The sequence below is a fragment of the Danio aesculapii genome, chromosome 6 (assembly GCF_903798145.1).
Source record: "Danio aesculapii chromosome 6, fDanAes4.1, whole genome shotgun sequence".
In the NCBI taxonomy this organism is placed as follows: domain Eukaryota; kingdom Metazoa; phylum Chordata; class Actinopteri; order Cypriniformes; family Danionidae; genus Danio; species Danio aesculapii.
Window position 1 is genome coordinate 17,721,711 of NC_079440.1, and position 19,318 is coordinate 17,741,028.

At 36.7% G+C, this 19,318-nt stretch overlaps 1 protein-coding gene across 1 annotated transcript in view; it reads left to right on the forward strand.

Annotated features, from left to right (window-relative positions):
• Nucleotides 1-19,318, forward strand: part of mrps9 (mitochondrial ribosomal protein S9) — a 47,782-nt gene that overhangs the window by 27,420 nt on the left and 1,044 nt on the right. The window contains exons 6-10 of the mRNA XM_056459693.1: nucleotides 4,866-4,951; nucleotides 8,187-8,262; nucleotides 8,369-8,537; nucleotides 14,764-14,872; nucleotides 17,219-17,388. Coding sequence (XP_056315668.1) covers nucleotides 4,866-4,951; nucleotides 8,187-8,262; nucleotides 8,369-8,537; nucleotides 14,764-14,872; nucleotides 17,219-17,388 — 610 coding nt within the window. The remainder of the gene's footprint in view (nucleotides 1-4,865; nucleotides 4,952-8,186; nucleotides 8,263-8,368; nucleotides 8,538-14,763; nucleotides 14,873-17,218; nucleotides 17,389-19,318) is intronic.

The window sequence follows — 19,318 nt, forward strand, 5'->3', positions numbered from 1 at the left end:
ATTTTATTAATTCTTATTTTCTGTGTTATGTGTTAGTTCACTAAAAATGAAATCTCTGTTATTAATAACTCACCTTTGTGTCATTCCAATCCTCTGGAACCATTGTTTGTCTTCAGAACACAAATTAAGATATTTTAGGTGAAATCTGAGAGCTCCCTCATTCTCCATAGACAGCAAGGTTCCAATGTCCAATTCAATGTCCAGAAAGGTACCAACAAACATCCTTAGAATAGACCAATGGCTTTCAGTGGTTCAATTAGAATTCAATAGAGCTGCTTCAGTAATTTTCAGCTTTCAGTTGTATAATACTTTGAGTACTGAAAACTGCACTGATACTGTTTCAATTTACTGTAATCTTGTATGTTAAGCTGCTTTGACACAATATACATAGAAAAAAGTACTATAGAAGATGAATTGAATTTAATTGAATTGAGAGCCTTAAGTGTCATTTTAAACTACAGAAATCATTCACACATGCCGTTTTGATGCTAGAAAAGCATTTTTGTCAATACAGTTCAAGAAACACTCCTCAACTAAAATGAAGCACTCCTACAATGCTCCTGGGCGTATGTCCTTATTTCTGAACCCACAAATATGGCAGCTGTAGTCCTAAATAGGTGAAAAATTGAGCTTTGAACTTCTGCCATTGTTGTTAAATTTAGTTTAAAATTTATTATTTAGGGCGGCACGGTGGCTCAGTGGTTAGCACTGTCGCCTCACAGCAAGAGGGTCACTGCTTCGAGTCCTGGCCCAACCAGTTGTCATTTCTGTGTAGAGTTTGCATGTTCTCCTCGTGTTTCATTGGGTTTCCTCCAGGTGCTCCTGTTTCCCCCACAGTCTAAAGACATGCTCTGTAGGTAAATTGAATGAACTAAATTGGCCATAGTGTATGAGTGTGTGTACGAATGTGAGAGTGTATGGGTGTTTTCCAGTTGTGGGTTGTGGCTGGAAGAGCATTTACTGCATAAATAGGGTCTTAAAATGTCTTAAATTTAAAAGAACAAAATTTTAAGGCCTTAAAAAATAAATATTGTATTGTAGGTCATTTTTAACAGGTCCTAATTTTACTTTGGATGCATGTTGGATCAATTGGGTAGCTTTACAATAAACAATCACCAACAATACATCAATAAGACTTTTAGCAAAACTTTATTTATAACTAATATTATTTTACTTATTGTTTATTTGACATAAACATCACACTTACACTGGACAAACTATATGCAGACTTACTACTTCTCCTAACTAACTCCTGTCCTTTTCCAGTGTTGGCTTATAACTGGAAGGGCATCTGCTATCTAAAACATATGCTGGATAAGTTGGCTGTTCATTCAGCTGTGGCAACCCCTGATTAATAAAAAGAAAATGAAATGAATGAATGATTGAACTCCTGTCCAAGGGAGGCTTGATATAAAATGAAAACCAAATAAATATATATACACAACATTATAATTCTTTACATAAATCTGTTACAAAGCAGAAGTGAAAAAGCTTTTTTTGTTGTTGTTGAAAAAATGGGCATGTGTACAACTAGGGTTTGCTTGATTTGATACATTATTTAAAATAGGTGACCAAAAATTGCTAATTAGAATTTGCTTCTTGGTGAAGCAAGTAATTTTTTTCTGCTGGGTCATTAAGAAAGTCCTTAGTGTTTAACCCTATATAACTCTGAAATTTCATTCTTGATAGTCTTGAAAAGGTCTTAAAAGTCATAAAATTTAACTTGGTGAAGCAGAAACCCATATGCCGGAATAGTTGGTGGTTCATCCTGCTGTGGTGACCCCTAATAAATAAGGGACTAAGCCAAAAGAAAATGAATGAATGAATAAATATATTATTTAAACTTAATTTTGACCAATACTTTCATCGTTTCCTTATTCACCCAGAGTATTTTCAAAAGTAGAGTGGATTCACTTTTTTAGTAACAAACATGTCCATCTGGTACACTTTTACTTACAACAAGTTTCTGAATAAAAGGTCATTATGTTGTCTTGAGAAGCCAACATACTGTTATACTACTGTGGGAATATATATTTATATAATCTACTTCCAAATTTGCAATAATCTATATATAACTGAAAAGTTATATTCTTTGTTTTTTTTTAATTAGCTCACTTCATTCAAAACTCTAGCTAGGGTGTGACAGACCTTAAAATCTCTTGGTTTCCTGAGCACCGATTCTGCCAAAGTGGTGCAAATGCAAAAGGCATTGTCTCAACGACTCTTCTTTTGTCTTTGGGTGAAACTTTCTAACTGGTCAACTGGCCGGGCATGTTCTGACTCCAGTACATCATTTGCACACTTTGTGTTCATGCTAATATGTATTGTGAATGGGTACTTATATGCTGATGAGATCAGGGCTAGAAAGGCAATTTACCCTGCTGACAACAACACTTTATTTCAATGCTTTGTTTAGGTTTGTCCCCACCTCTGTGTATCAATGTCTGTAAAAATGTATTTAAAACTGAGTGCTTGGCTGCACTAGTTTAGAGTTTTTTCGATGACGCCACTGCGACGCTGAGTTCTTCTTATTAAAGGATTCTGCTTTGAAGATAACCGAAAGTTCTCCCTGGCTTTTGGCTCATCTTAGAATTTCACAACACTACTCTGTAGTGTTCGAAAACAAACTCGAAACAAACCTATCTCCTCCTAGGCCGTTCATGCTACAAGGCCCAAGTTTGATCAAAATATGTCTTCTGCATTTAAGATTGTTGCTATATCTCTTCATGCCAATCAGACTTATGACTTTTTAGTAAAAAAAAATCTATATTACATTTTAATAATCTGAGCATATAAAAAAATTACACAAGCCCCAAATAAGCTGTCAATTGTCCCCGTAGCAACAGAACAGGCTAACCTAGCAACAGCAATCTCTACATCAGTACATCGTAGGGACCCGAGTATTGGCTCGTTTGACTCATGCTAGCAAATAGGACTTCATGTGTACTATGCAAAGTAACAATGATAAGCCAAGTGCTAATAACGATTAGCTACATGCTATTAATGATTATCTAAGTGCAAGATGCTAGAAATGCCTACTAAGTATTAGCATTTGATCAAACATTTACACGAGCGTTGCCATTTAGCAACTGCTTAGCAACCACCTAGCGATGCCATCATAGATGTATACACTAGATATCGCATACAAACTCTGAGCATGCGTCAATAGCGGCGCCACATTTGTACAGTTCTCCAAAGACAAATGTCAGGACAAATGTTTCAGGATAGGGATTAGGTCGAATTTAACAGGGAGGGTGGATGGTACAAACACACGCTCTTTGTCAGGAATTCCCGTGCGGTCACTTATCCATCAATGTAGAAAAGTGATGTAAAATTATAATTTTCGTAATTGAAAAAAATATTTGCATAATGACCACCGATCATAGATATATGTATATATGTATATAATATATCCATATTACAGAGATATACACATATAATATATGTATATATGATATATGTGTATATCTCTGGCTCTGGATGGCCACAATCCTCCACTGCAGCTTGGTCTTGCATTTAATTCAAAGGAGTGCTACCCTGGACTCAAATGTACGAAATTGATGCATTCCTTCCAATAGACAACAGCAGAGTAGGCGACATCTAATGTAAATATATATGGCAATGCCGTAAATATTTTAGCAACTGCCTAGCAACCACTTAGCAACCGCTGTGCTTCCTGCCATTTCTTGCCTTTCTCAAGCCAACCTCAAAATTTCTTAACAAACTTCAGGTTCTAGTTAAAGTTGGTCTAGTGATGTTAATAATACTCGCTGCTTTTAGCACTATCCCCTTCAACTCTGATCTCAACTCGTGTTCATTAAGCTGCATTTTCTACTTAACCCTTGCCCAAAAATCCCCTGTGTGTTTTGGGAGGAGCAAGCCTGCACAATTTAAACCACGGTTTGTCGAATACAAAAGTCCTGGCCAACCAAAAGGCTACATTGAGAGTCCACATTAAAAAAGCTGAGACGGAGAAAGCCTCTCTCCCCTCCTGAAGGCATTTGAATTTCTCTGGATTCGTTATGGCGCTGTGATCACGAACGTGTAACGCGCGTTTCCCCCCGCTTTCTCTCTACCTCCCCCCTTTCTTTTCTATTACTCCTCCTTTTTTGTGCTGAAAATTGGTTTTTGCCCGATGTTTGCTTTTTTGGCGAGTAGCGGTGGATTATACGCACTCTATCAGGACCGAATTAAACAAACAGCTGTGGGATAATTGAGGGGGAAATGAATTCTCGCACAGGCGTGAGGAAGGTGCCGACGTGAGCTGCATGCCAGCGCCGGGACCCCCGCGTCAGACCCCTGCTCCAGCACCACCACCACGCCTGACGGGCACTCCAGGCTCACGGGCGCGATGCCAATTTAGACAAGTGTGCCCGAGGATGCCATCCTGCTCCGCATGGCAGATTCTCCTGTCAGGAGGACGTGCAAGTGTGTGTGTGTGTTAGAAAGGAGAGAGAAAGTGTGGGGGGTTACGGCCCAAGTGCTCCCCAATTCAATTTTCCCTCCACACACACACACACACACACACACATATGCATGCACACAATTAAATTCAACCAGAGCTGAAGAGAGAGATGAGATCTGCCTTCATAATGGAGTCTGTATGTGTATGTGTGTGTGTATCAGTGTGAGCTTGTGTGCGTCAGGGGGATTTTCAAATCCCCGCTTTTGCTTCACTGCATCTTTTCTTTTGAGGGATTCCTGAATATCTGTGAAGAATTGCTCGTCCTTCATTCTGTGTGTTCATTGACTTATTAGTCAACAGAGAACACGCTCAGAGGATTCTTACTTTTTTCTTGTGTGTGTGTGGTTTGCGCTCCTGCAGAAACTGATCACTTTGCACATCTCTTTTTCTGTCGTTCTAGGATGTGTATGACAAGATGTTGGTGGTGGAGAAGCATCAGGATAAGATGAGAAATAAAGGCCTCTTTATGGCAGACACAAAGCAAATGTAAGCACTTGAAAAGGGAAGAAATCTTTTTTGCACAGTGGTTCTCAACCTTTTTGACTCTGCGCCCATCATTGACAATATACAACTTAGTTTGATCTCATTTGAATTAAAACAAGTTACATTTAAATAAGAAATAAGGCCCTAAACATGTCATGGCTATCATCATGTTCTGATCTCAGTGTTCTAAACTGTATTGAAATTAAAGAGCCCCTATTATGGGTTTTTAAAAATGACCTTGGTGTACACAACTCTAAGTGAATGAAAACATCCAGCTGAGGTTTAAATCTGAAAGTCCACCATGTTTAAAAAATAGAGATTAAAAAAAAAAATTAAAGATTTGACTTGAATGATTCGTCGTTTATCCGGATCTTTTGCCTGTTCGTATTGACATTGACACGAAACAATATGAAATATGAAGTGCCGGATCCGGTAAAACGTGAACGCGCCTTTCCCTTCAAATGCTAGCAGAGTGCAGGTGTTTGTGGGACTGATCATGACTGAATATGAGTAAACATTTTGGTGGTTAATGCAATATTATTTGTCAAATCATTTATATGATTTGTCTGCCGTTTGTTAGAGGAAGGATCAGAAAAGACTATTGATGTATAGGATTTTGTCAGAGCTTAACAGGAACTTTGTTTCTTCCTCCATTTCACAAGTGTAAGTGTGATTAAAATGGTTGCCTCCTTGTTTTCTCTAGTTTGTAAAATATGTATTTAATTGTGTCTATTACTTGTAATTGCTCCGCGCAGCTTGTACTGTATCTGGTTAACTCTTTATATTGACATATCACGTCTAAAGCCACGTTAAAAATGCAGCGCATTCCGCTTTCTTTACCGATTTGAATGCGTTTGTGAGCCCGTGATCCTCTGCTGTTTGTCGTTGCTATGGCCACCGTCAGCGGTTTCAAAATAGTTAAACTTTTGCCGCTGTGTGGATTAAAACTGAATGTGTGTCGTTGTTTTTACTTATGGTTAAGAATAGAGTAATTTGCTGGTGTTTAACTGCATTGCTTTAATGCACTCCTGCATTGGGCTCACACATACACTCTGCACTCTGACTACTTCAACAATGTTGATAAGCCATGGTGGGCATTTCTCTCTGTCTTACGCTGAACGCAGTCGACCAATTGCAACAGACGGGGTCATCGGACCAATCAGCACAGATTAGCATCGCTAATCATAAGTTTGGGAACAAATGAATCGCTGAACAAATCACATGGGAGTCGTTGGGATAATTAGGTAAAAATAAATGCATATCATAAGACAATGAATGGGATTTTTGACCTTGCATGCATATCAACCTGTTGTTGGTGATCCCCCAAAACCAAAATATGTCCTTTTTAATGTTAATGTTTGTCTTTTGGCAGCTGTTATATCATAGAAATGTTACACAGCACAATCATAATCACATAAACCTAATAAGCTTTTATTTAATTTCAAGTACAAGTAATAGTATTCCCCCTACTCCCATGTCATGCGAACTGTCAGTGGTTCTCGCAATACTACAGGTATGGTTGTGTTAGATTATTTTTTTTTTTTATTTTTTTTTTTTATTATACTTAACATATACAATTTTAGTGCATATTATAAAATCAAAGCATGTTATAGTGACCTCAATATCACCCAAAACTAACATGAGTACATTTTTTTATATTTCCTATGCTTTATACAGCTAAAAGACCCTGGGGTCAAATTGACCCCAAAGAACATCGATGTTACAAAATGTGTACAGGGCATTTAAAAAATTATATCATAGTAATATGTTTACCAAGTTTTCTCCATTAAATTAGAAAAAGTCATTCAATCTGAAGCAAAAAAAAAAACGATCTTAATTACACATGCACATCTGTTAAACATTGAAGGATAATAGAAGGGTTAATTCAGCTTTTCTACGATTCAGCCGATTGTTTTTTCAAGGTCAGAAGTGTAGAAGTGTTAAGGCGGATGCACAAGTCTTCACATTGTTTTATATACGTTGCTCAGCAGCATTGACACCTCCAAATGGTCATAAGTGTCACGTACTGTATTTAAAAGCTAGAATTCAATCAAAAATGTAATTTCAGTTTTAATGTAATGATGTTTTCACGGCCACAAAATCACACATGAGCGGAAGCACTGTTTGTTTAGTACCTGTGAATAACAGCTAATAATGTTATAAATAAAGTTCAGTTTGTTGCACAAAGCGATTGTTTGGGAGCAGCCATGACATAAGCGCACTGAAAGTAAAACCGAAAGCACGCACATCATTTAAACTAGGTGTCAAAACTTGGTCCTGAAGGGCTACTGTCTTGCATAGTTTAGCTCCAACTTCCTTCAACACACCTCCCTGGAATTTTCTAGTGTACATAGAAAGAGCCTGATTAGCTGTGTTTAATTGGGGTTGGAACTAAAATATGCAGAACACCGGCCCTCCAGGACCGAGTTTAGACTCCCCTGATTTAAACGATCAGATCGCATTTCACAATTATGATTACGACAAGCATTTGGTATGTTCTCTTTCATAGCGAACGCAGTGTTGTGCATGAAAATAAATGTTTACCTGGTCTGTATAACTTCTCTGCTAGCCTATATAATGTTGAATATAATGCAAGAGGGAATCTGATAATGAAAAACGTATTATTTTACCTGTGAAATAAAATGGTCTAATAGTGTTGACAAGCACATGTCTTAAACATAATAGTTCAACTTTAGAATTATGAATAGCTGTATTCTGATGTCATCACTTTACTGTGAATTAACAAACAGGACGTATTCTGGTCAAGTCCCCCACTGAAAGTCTATAGAAAATTTAAGAATTTTAACCAGCAGTAGAACTACACATAGGCCTAATATTTTTATAATTGTTTTACAATGTGTTTGAGAAATAACAATAATAAAAGCCTACACATAACCTGTACATCTACAGAATTGTGAGAACACTGTGATCTCAATTTTAAGCAACAACAAAAAAAAATCATGATTCTCATTTTAGCCAGAATCTTACAGCCCTACTCACAGCAGGTTAGCGTGTAACACAAGTTGACGAAACCTGATCAAAACCAACCCACTTTCTTAAAAAAGGAAAAATCAAGAGTTTGCCCCTTATTGGACCCCAGTCACCTGTTTGAGAACCACTGATTTGGCTTTTATCCAAAGAACCCTTAATATTTGCATTATGCAATACCAGATTTGAAGTCAGTAACCGTAGTTTCTATGTTTATTATTTCTAAATTGTGCATGTTTGATTTTGTCAGATCTCTGAGTGGGAGCAGATGGCTGTTAAAAGAGGAAATGGAGGAGATCCTGGTAGAGAACATTTCAGATCAAGACGTAAGAATGAAAGACATGTTCTGAATCAGTGAAGAGTGTAATTCAGAATGAAAACACAAGAGGGTGCTGTTGGCAAAAAGTAAGCATCTTCTTTTCTTCTGTGCAGTATTTGCGGTTTATCCAGCTGGCGGAGAGGTTGCTGTCCATGCCGTACTGCTCTCTGGAGGAGGAGTTCATCCTGAAGTTCCGCAAACCGTTGGAGGTTCAGTCCAGAAATCAGGAGATCCCTGTGCTGCAGCACGACGCACGCGGAGTTGCTTTCAGCGTTGCAGATGGTATAATACAATATCAACATTTCAAATTGATACTCTGATTAAATACAGTGCTTATAGTAAATCATCATACCCAGTGAAAATCTATACTTTTACTCTCAATCCACCCAGCTTTAAAAGACTTTATTTATTAAGACCTTAAGTTATGTGAAATGTGATATAACTTCAGGCTGTATGACAAATATAGTCATTATTTCAAAGGGGTATGATGATTTTCTATAGACATTGTATGTTAGCATTAAATCTATCTACAGTTGAAGTCAGAATTATAAAAGCCCCTGAATTATTAGCCCCCCTGTTTATTTTTTCCCCAATTTCTGTTTAACAGAAAAATGTGCTGAAAAAAATCCTCTCTAAACATAATAGTTTTAATAACTCATTTCTAATAACTGATTTATTTTATCTTTGCCATGATGACAGTACATAATATTTGACTAGATATTTTTCAAGACACTTCTATACAGCTTAAAGTGACATTTAAAGCCTTAACTAGGTTAATTAAGTTAACTAGGCAGGTTAGGGTAATTATTAAGCAAGTTATTGTATAATGCTGTTTTTTTCTGTAGACTATCGGAAAAAATATATAGTTTAAAGGGGCTAATAATTTTGACCTTAAAATTGTTTTTAAAAAATTAAAAACTGCTTTTATTGTAGCTGAAATATAATTCAATTCAATTCACCTTTATTTGTATAGCGCTTTTACAATGTAGATTGTGTCAAAGCAGCTTCACATAAAAGGTCATAGTAAATTGGAACAGTGTAGTTCAGTTTGTAGTGTTTAAGTAAAACAAATAAGACTTTCTCCAGAAGAAAAAAATATTATCAGACATACTGTGAAAATGTCCTTGCTCTGTCAAAAATCATTTGGGAAATATAAAAACAAAACAAAAAAAATTAAAATCTCAAAAATCATCTTTGTTAATGGTGCCACATGTACAGACAAGCAGATAATTTAAACTACATTACTCTCAGTCTCAAGGTGTATATATACACCAATATGGTAATAAGCACCACATCTTTATACTGTTAATGCTGTTTCAATTTCAAACATTGCCATTCAAATTTAACATGTTAAAGGGAATTTAACAGACCAGAGAGACAAAAAATAACAATGTAATTTCTAATAATCTAAGCAATACATAAACTAAACGTGAGAAAGACACGAAAAGTTTTGAACAAAAATATGTTACTGTCATGTTCATTTTTCATGAGACAAGACCACTTTTAAATGTTGTTTTAAGCTGAATTCCAAAAAGCATTGTGAACTGAAAGGGGACCCTAGAGTAACATTTTAAACAAAAGTGTTTAAAATCTTTTTTATTCAATCCTATGGTTTTATTTTTAGATACTATAATGGTATTTATATTTTGAAAAGTGAATAATTTTTTATTCACTTTTGTTTTAAAATTTTCACTTTTTTCTTAATTTTATATTTGGCTTTTTTTATTTAAATGTTGTTATTTTGGCATTTCTACTTTTTCAGCTTGGGCAACGTTTTTATTTAAGTTTTAATTGAATTTTAAATATAAGTTTATAATTATTGCATGTATTTATATTAGGGCTAGGGTATAAAATGATAACTTAAATAGTCACTGTATAATTTCCCCTCAATAAAATGAAAACACATTTGATATAATAAGTAGAACCTCTCAGCACTGCTCATTTGGTCTCCATGGATCATTTATCCATCTGTACAAACAGCTGCAAGTGTTACTTTGTTTATGTCAACTTTGTCCCTGAAATTTGTCACACTGAAAATTCTCAACAACATAATTCTAGTTCATGAACGGATGTTGAATTTTCCTGGCTGATTGCAGATTTTTTTTAAGCAAATTGATCATTTCACATACATAATGTCAAGTAGAACAATTAGTTTATTTGCATCATCAAAGGCTAAATGATCTGCATTTCTTTAAAATGAGAGGCAACCGCTGCACTTCCATACAAACAAAGGTTTTGCATACGTTAACTTGGACAGTTGGTGATTTAAATTAGAGGGTATAGTTGGGCTGTGCGATAACACGATATTTGATCGTGGACGATCAAAATTACTGCACGATCCACTTTTTCGGAAGAATCGTTGTATCGCCATATAAAGTGCACAACACGTCATATCCTTTGCAGTTCGATAGACAGAGTCGGTGACAATGGAGGGAAACACGGAGTTGGTTCCTAAAAAAAATTCAACTTCTGTAATATGGAAATGGTTCGGATTTTTGCTAACAGACACAGCGCAAATAACAGTTAATTGCAAATGTTGCAATGATAAGATTCGCACGGCGGATAGCAACACAACGAACCTTTTTAACCACCTCAAGAGAAAGCACCCGAAAGAATATGCGGAGAGTCAAATTTTAAAAGGACCCCACGCGAGTACATCACCAGGTACAACCAAGCAGCCAGAAACGACAAGTCTTAAACAAACAACTCTAACGAAAGAAACATATCACAAAGGAACTCCGTATGAGAGAACGAGCAAGCGCTGGAAAGACGTAACTGATGCCGTGACATTTTACCTAACCAAAGACATGATTCCTATAAAGACTGTGGAAAATGAGGGCTTTAAAAGATTGTTCAAAGTCGTAGATCCACGTTACGAAATACCCAGCCGCAAATATTTTTCCTCCACTGCCATTACACAGCTTTATTCAGAGTGCCGCAGCAAGATTCAAAATAAAATTCAAAACGTAAAGTTTTTCGCTACAACGGCTGATTTAACAAAAATCTATGGAACTTAACAGAGTACAAAAGGTAGTTTACTCTTTGTATGTTTATTTTTCTTTTCTAAGCCAATGTTTATTTTGGGAGTTATGCTAAAGTCTGTGCACTTGCATTGACAGTTATATTTTTATTTAAACTTTATTTAACTTTTTAAAAAAATAAGCCATTTACATTTTTGAAGGTGTTGCTGTGGATCTATGTCTAATAAGCTGATTTGTTAGATTTGTCAAACAAATGTTCATTTTGATGGTACAGTAATTGTAATGCAAGTCTTGTTGAATGTTCTTTCTTTGCAGAATAGCACTTGCATTAAATCTTCACTTGATTAAAATATTCTTATACATACATACTAAGAGTATATTTTTATATGGGGACGTTTGGTTTTATTGTACCTTTGTAATTTGCAAAATATTCTTAAAAAACCAACTTAAAAAAAAAAAATCGGGATAAAAATCGTGAATCGTGATTTCCCCAGAAAAAATCGGGATATGATATTTTTTACATATCGCCCACCCCTAGGGTATAGTTTCAGAATCTGATCATTTAACATTAGCTATATGCAGTCGTGCTACATAAAACATATAGTTTCAAAACAAAAATGGTAGCCAGACTAAAGAAAATGAAGATTCACTCACTGCCACCAGGTGGCTCTTGTAAAACTCCTGGACAGCTGGGATGTCCATGGTGGAAGATACCAGCTCTTCTGGTATTTAATATGCAATGAATTATACAGAGATCATTGAGAAAAAAATACTATCTAAACTTTTCTGAGGACAGTAGGTTCTCCTTTTAGACCATGGGTCTCAAACTGGATTCCTGGTGCGCCGCAGCTCTGCACAGTTCTGCTCCAACCCTAATCTAACACAGCTGATGCAACTAATCAAGGTGTTCAGACTCTTTTGAACACCTCGTTTATTTGGATCAGGTGCGTTTGATTAGGGTTGGAGCAAAACTGTGCAGAGCTGCGGCCCACCAGGAATTAAGTTTGAGACTTATGTTTTAGATACTTTAAGTATGCTGCGGTTGTATGGTTAAATCAGCATAGCACACGGGGAACGGGACAAGGGTGGTCTTGTGTGAGACAAGACAAATCAAATGGGTCCAATATATTGGACGTCTGAACCAATGCAGGGACAGTAAGCTTACACCATTTTCATATGAATGTAAAAGGAGATGGCGGAAACTGTAGAAACAGCAGCTTTCGTTTCTCCTCTGATAGCTCAAAAACTATGGTGAACACTGGATATGTTAGAATAAGGCCGGGTAAGAGAATATTTTTGTCTTAAACCTGACTAATGATGTCTCATGGCAAAGGTTAAATGCTGCTTGGCTAGCAGGCATGTCCCCGTAATGTTTACGAATGAGGTCAGTGGATGTCAAACACTTGAGCGTCTATACTAGAAAAGCAATACATTTTAACTTCCTGTGGACGTGATCAAAGCATGTCATACCCTGCTGTATACCTGTATTTTTATTTTATTTTATTTTATCAAAGAGTTTCGATTTTTGAGCATCTCTGTCACCCAGCTGGGGATTTTTTTCAGATACTGCACATCATTGCACCTCCTGCACCATGGTACTGCAGCAAAGTTCTTTGATTATTACACCAAAATAAGAGTATAATTCCTAATGAGAGTATATCAACCCAGAAAATAACATCTATTCATTTTCCATAAACACAATATAACTACAGAAAAGTCTTAACTTTTTTTTTATGTATGAGTGAGATGCTAACGGTCTAATCTGATTCAAAGATTTATGCTAAACTAATCTAAAAGTGCTGACATAATAAAAAAATAGTTAAACTCAACCAGGCCCGTAGCCATTTTAAGCTCTATTTTTAGCTTTTTATTTTTAGTCGGGTGGTCATCATAACCACACTTTTTAAATACCAAAACATTTCCTAAAGATTTAGAATTTAAAAAAAATTATAAATACTTATTTTTAAAATACAGATTTTTTTACACCAAATATCATTAGAAAAAAATATAAATCTCTTAAAGTTTTAAATTACTGGTACATTCAACTTTCCTCAGTTAGAATTTGGCTATTTGAATAAAATAATAATAATAATAATAATAATAAAAGGGTTTTACAATTTTCTAGCCTCTCTTGTAAAAAACTACGTTTGAAAATTCATGGACAACAACAATAGTCAAATTAGTATTCAAATAAATTTCCATATGATGTGCTTTTGTTGCTTCACACATATTTATCTGTCATTTTTTGTTTCGAGAATAAGGTGCAAGATTTAGAATAAAAGTTACTTGTAAAACGTTTCCTCTATTTAAAAACAATACAGTAGTGAAAGAAGACTTCTCTTATGTCAGGTTGTATGTTTTCTTGCACAGCTGGTTATCGGACTCATGAAAAATATTTGTTTGTTTTGGCATAAACTGATTAGCTGAAGTCACAGAGGATTTGACTTGGTCTTAAAGTCTTTTTCAAATGGGTTATTTTCACTATTTAGGATGGCCAACCCATTTGGAGGAAGTACTTTTAGCTTAGCTTAGCATAAATCATTGAATCAGATTAGACTGTTAGCTTATCGCTCAAAATATTGAAAAAAAAAAAGTTTAGATCAGGGATATCAAACTCAATTCCTGGAGGGCCGCAGCCCAACACACTTACCTGTAGGTTTCAAACAAGCCTGAAGGACTCAATTATTTTGATCAAGTGTGTTTAATTAGGGTTGGAACTAAACTGTGCATGGCTGCAGCCCTCCAGGAACTGAGTTTGACATCCTTGATTTAGAGGTTTGGTGCCTAGCTGGCGAATTATTTTATTTATAGATTTTTTCAGATGCTGCACAATATCATTGCACCTACTTTACCATGGCACTGCAGCAAAGTTCCTTGATTATTACACCAGAATAAGAGTATATTTCCTAATGAGAGAAACCCAGGAAATAACATCTTTTCATTTTCCATTAACACAATATAACTACAGTAAAGTCAAGCTTCAAATAGGAAAATTAACTAACTTTTTTTTTATTGGATGAGTGAGATGCTAATGGTCTAATCTGATTCAGTGACTTATGCAAAGCTAACCTAAAAGTTCTGACCTGGAGATTGTCTGAAAGGATTCAGAAATGGTTAAACTCAGCCGTTTCATTTTATTAACTGCGTTTCCCAAAAATCCCTTTAAAAGCATAGTTCACCCAGAGTGAACACATCCTCCTCATTTACTTGCGCTCAAGTGCTTCTAAATACACAAAACTACATATTCTGAATAATGTTCGGGGGGAAAGCAGCCATTGGCATTCATAATAAGAACTAAAATACAATGCAAGTCCTTGTTTTTTTTCTTAACATTCTTACTTGGTGTTCAACAGAAGAAAGAAACTCAAACAGGATTGGAGAATGACTGAATGACAGTTTTTGAGTTGACTCTCTATTTTGATACAGGATTTCCACTTCGCATCAGTTGACCATTGCTCTCTGTTTCTTCTGTACACACTCATGTAATTTCCACATCACTCTAAACATCACATCTTTTCGTCCCACAGGCAGGAGGAAGTCTGCCAAAGCCAGAATCACCCTCATAGACAGCGGCTCCGGTAACATCACAATCAACGGCACAAACTACCTGCGCTACTTTCCTGTACTACAAGACAGGTGAGCGCCTCAGTTCCTTTCAGCATATCAAAAGCTTGAATATTTGTTTTTACCCTAGTTAGTATGCCATAAATGAGCCTCACACTGAAAATGTTCAAATCCAGGATTTGTGGTTGAGGGTTGCATGGTGAGTGTGTTGAGATTTTTTTTTTAAGTGGTTGAAAAGTTAATTACACAGATGAGTGAGCCGGAGACTTGGCGCTGTCAGCGTGCGGCCGGCTGCCCGTCCTTATCACTCCGTCCGCTTCACACAGGCCTAATTGGAGCAGAAGGGAAGTGTTGCTCTGTGTCAGCACTGTGGGCTGTCCCGCAGTCCAGCACACACACTGAAGCGCGCACTCGCATCACGTCCCCTCAATAGTTCTGGCAGGGACAGGGATTGTCACTTGGTCTAAATATGATGATACAGTCCTCAAAGGGGGATTTGCTAGAGTGTCGTTCATATGGAAAGATTGAGTAGACCAGTGAAGAGAAACCTTTTCTTAGTGTGCACACTGCTTTATAGTCCGCATGAATGAGAACTGCGACCCTTATTTTTCATATTGAGACAAAGTTCCTATAGAAACGGAATGTTAAATGAGAAAACAGTAGGCGTGGCTTGTTTTTTTTCTACTGCGAGCTGATTGGATGTAGTGAAGTAGGCGTTTCATTCAGAAAGATCGTGTAAAGGGTTTCAGGAGCGTTATTATAACCTAACAGACACCACATTTCTGTTTGTGTGTCATAATCATAGGCTGTAAAAGATATGGATGTAGTATCCGTGATGTCACTCATAGGTTTCTGAATATATACTGTATATATATATATATATATATATATATATATATATATATATATATATATATATATATATATATACACACACATACACACACATACACACACATACATGTATATAGATCATATTAAAATGCATGCAGATGATCAACTTTTACTCCATTGTAATTAAACTATAATCCCAACATTGCATATCCTGCGATGTGATTATTGCGGATGCACACATTACGATATTGATGCCAAAACAATATATTGGGCAGCCCTAACTTGAATATAGGTTAATTGTCTTTACTTCTTTTCTGTCCTTGGCCAAAAACTTGCTCTCACGTTGTTAGTGCTGTTGTAAGCATTATCAAAATCAATTTTACATAGATAGAAAAACTAATTTAAACAAAATAGATTGTTGTGTTTTCTTTGATATGCTGTAATAAAGTTGAACGTCATTGTTTTTATTATTTATCATGTATATGTAGACATTACATGAAACATTTCGTCATGAAAATGTACTTGAAAGTTCTGGAATAGTAATGGAATTTTAGTAAAAATGTGTATGAACCCTTTATGCGATTTCGGACCCAGCCTAGATTTGAATTTAGCTGCAGATCATGTGACACGCTGAACGTTCTAATCACTGGTGTGATCATATGCTCTAGTGACCAGCCAAAACCAATCACACTGGTGTAATCGCTTATTTCAAATGGTTACTTATGTTTTGGAGACTCCAACAGTAGCTTTACATTAGTGATTTTTTTTAGTGATCCCTTACTGGTGAAATTAGTACTGGCTAGTAATTGCTTTTTTTTTTTTTAATTATCATTCTTGGCCTGACAACCTGATCAACCTGTCTACCTCAGATGCACACTTTATGCTAGAGGGAAGTCAAGATGTTGGAGATTTTCACTGTACAGAAAACAAACTAAAGAATTGCTGTCTGTAAATGATCTAGGCTGGAGAATGAATAATTAAATAAATTAATTCATCTGTTTTTGATCGTGTCATTTGTCTATTCCTATATGGCCCGTTTCTACTGAGCAGGACAGTTTGCGACAGCACGCATTTATTTCCATTTTCACTGTCAGGTACCAAAATAGCAAACTGTACCATAACACTTTTGGCACATTCTCTAAGGCTACCTAGAACAACAGTATGACACCAAAAGGGGTGGACCTGCTAAATGCTATTGGCTAACAGTGAATCTTCACCTGCGCATGCAAAAAAACAAGGAAACCACAACACAGGAAGTGACATTTTTTTAAATACACAGCAAAAACACGACCCTGTAATAATACAGTAATGACACGCAGCATTGAACCATGCTCAAACAAGGCTTGCTGTTGTCTTGTGACAAACAGCAGAATCAATTCATTCCTTTGAGACCGTTTAAGCACTTTGATCCTTGAAACTTTAAGCTTTTACCTTCAAAAGCAGCTACATTACACTGATCATGATAGAAACTGTCCAAAAAAAGCACAATGGGGTTCTTTCGAAACGTGGAGCAAAGAATCATCAGCCTTCATATCACCTCTTTCTCCAAATGTCTTTCTTTTTCTCTCTGTGCGTCTCTCTCAGGGAGCAGCTGATGTTTCCTCTGCACTTTGTAGGGTTGCTCGGCCGCTTTGACATTGAGGGCAGCGTGGAGGGCAGTGGTCGCTCGTCTCAGGCTGGTGCCGTGCGATTGGCCATCTCACGGGCACTGCTCAGCTTTGTGTCTGAGGGAGAGGTGGAGAAGATGAGGCAAGGTGCGTGATGAGAAGCTCATGAATATTCATCAACTCTTATTTGCACTTTGGATAGTTGCGTAATACTAATGACATTGTTGTTATACGATTGTTTTATGTGATGCAACCCATTCATAATGTCAGACTACAGCAAATAATGGCAGGTTTGTTCACTTTGACTCATTGGATGGTAAACAGTAAATGTTAAAGGGTACTTTAACAAGCTTAATAATAATCATATTATTTGATCTATGTGTGATGGGCGCTGCCATGTTAGTCTACTCTTCAGTGGATTGATTAGAGCTGCTCGATTTACAACACGTTAATTCATCAGCTTAATCCAAAATACATGAAAGTAGTGGCTGTTTAACAGGGAGAAGAATGGAGTAAGGCCCAATCCCAATTCTACCCCTTAGCCCTTCTCCATAATTTGTGCTTAACCCCTTAACTGTCACGTTCAACTTAAATGAATTCCAATCTTCAACGCTTTGGTGCACAGCTTTAGTCTTGGTCTCATTTTAAAGAAGACAGATGTCAGATTACAGCTGAAGTGAAATAAGTTCATATAACCAAGTTAAATAAATCAAAAGTTAAAGTGTGTTTGTTTATGAAAATAATGAAACTGTAAATGTAGGTTATTATAATACATAAAATATGTAATACATAAAACAGAAAATCTAAGCTAAATATCTAAACAAATTATATTCCAAATTTGAAATTGATATCTCAAAAATAGGAGCTTTCAATACGATTTTGTTTGATGGCAGTATCAAACACGGCCACATCCAGTTTACATTGGTGACCATATAAAGGTGCCCCCTATGTTTTAAGGAATATAAACTGTTTTTTGTTTTTTCGTACTTTTGACAAAATTTGTAAAGTAGACATGACACATTCACTGGCCACTTTATTAGGTACACCTTACTAGTACTGGGTTGGACCCCCTTTTGCCTTCAGTACTGCCTTAATCCTTCGTGGCATAGATTCAACAAGGTACTATATTACATATTTTTGGTTTTGGTCAATATTGACATGGTAGTATCACACTGTTGCTGCAGATTTGTCGGCTGCACATCTGTGATGCGAATCTCCGCCACATCCCAAAGGTGCTCTATTGGATTGAGACCTGGTGACTGTGGAGGTCATTAGCGTACATTGAACTCATTGTCATGTTTAAGAAACCAGTCTGAGATGATTCGCATTATGACATGGCGCGTTATCCTGCTGGAAATAGCCATCAGAAGATGAGTGCACTGTGGTCATAAAGGGATGGACATGGTCAGCAATAATACTCAGGTAGGGTGTGGTGTTGACATGATGCTCTATTGGTACTAATGGGCCCAAAGTGTGCCTAGAAAATATTCCCCACACCATTACACCACCACCACCAGCCTGAACCATTGATACAAGGCAGGATGGATCCATGCTTTCATGTTGTTGATGACAAATTCTGACTCTTACCATTCGAATGTCGCAGCAGAAATCAAAACTCATCTAACCAGGCAACATTTTTCTAATCTTCTATTGTTCAGTTTTGGTGAGCCTGTGTGAATTGTGGTCTCAGTTTCCTGTTCTTGGCTGACAAGAGTGGCACCCGGTCTGCTGCTGTAGCCCATCCACTCCAAGGTTTGAGGTGTTGTGTGCTCTTGTACATACCTTGCTTGTAACGAGTGGTTATTTGAGTTACTGTTACCTTTCTATCAGCTCAAACCAGTGTGGTCATTCTCCCCTGACCTCTGGCATCAACAAGGCATTTGCTCCCACAGAAGTGCCGCTCACTGGAAATTTTTTCTTTTTCTGACCATTCTCTGTAAACCCTAGAGATGGTTGTGTATGAAAATTCCAGTAGATCAGCAGTTTCTGAAATACTCCGACCAGCCTGTCTGGCACCAACAACCATGCCACGTTCACAGTCCCTTAAATCACCTTTCTTCCCCATTCTGATGCTTGG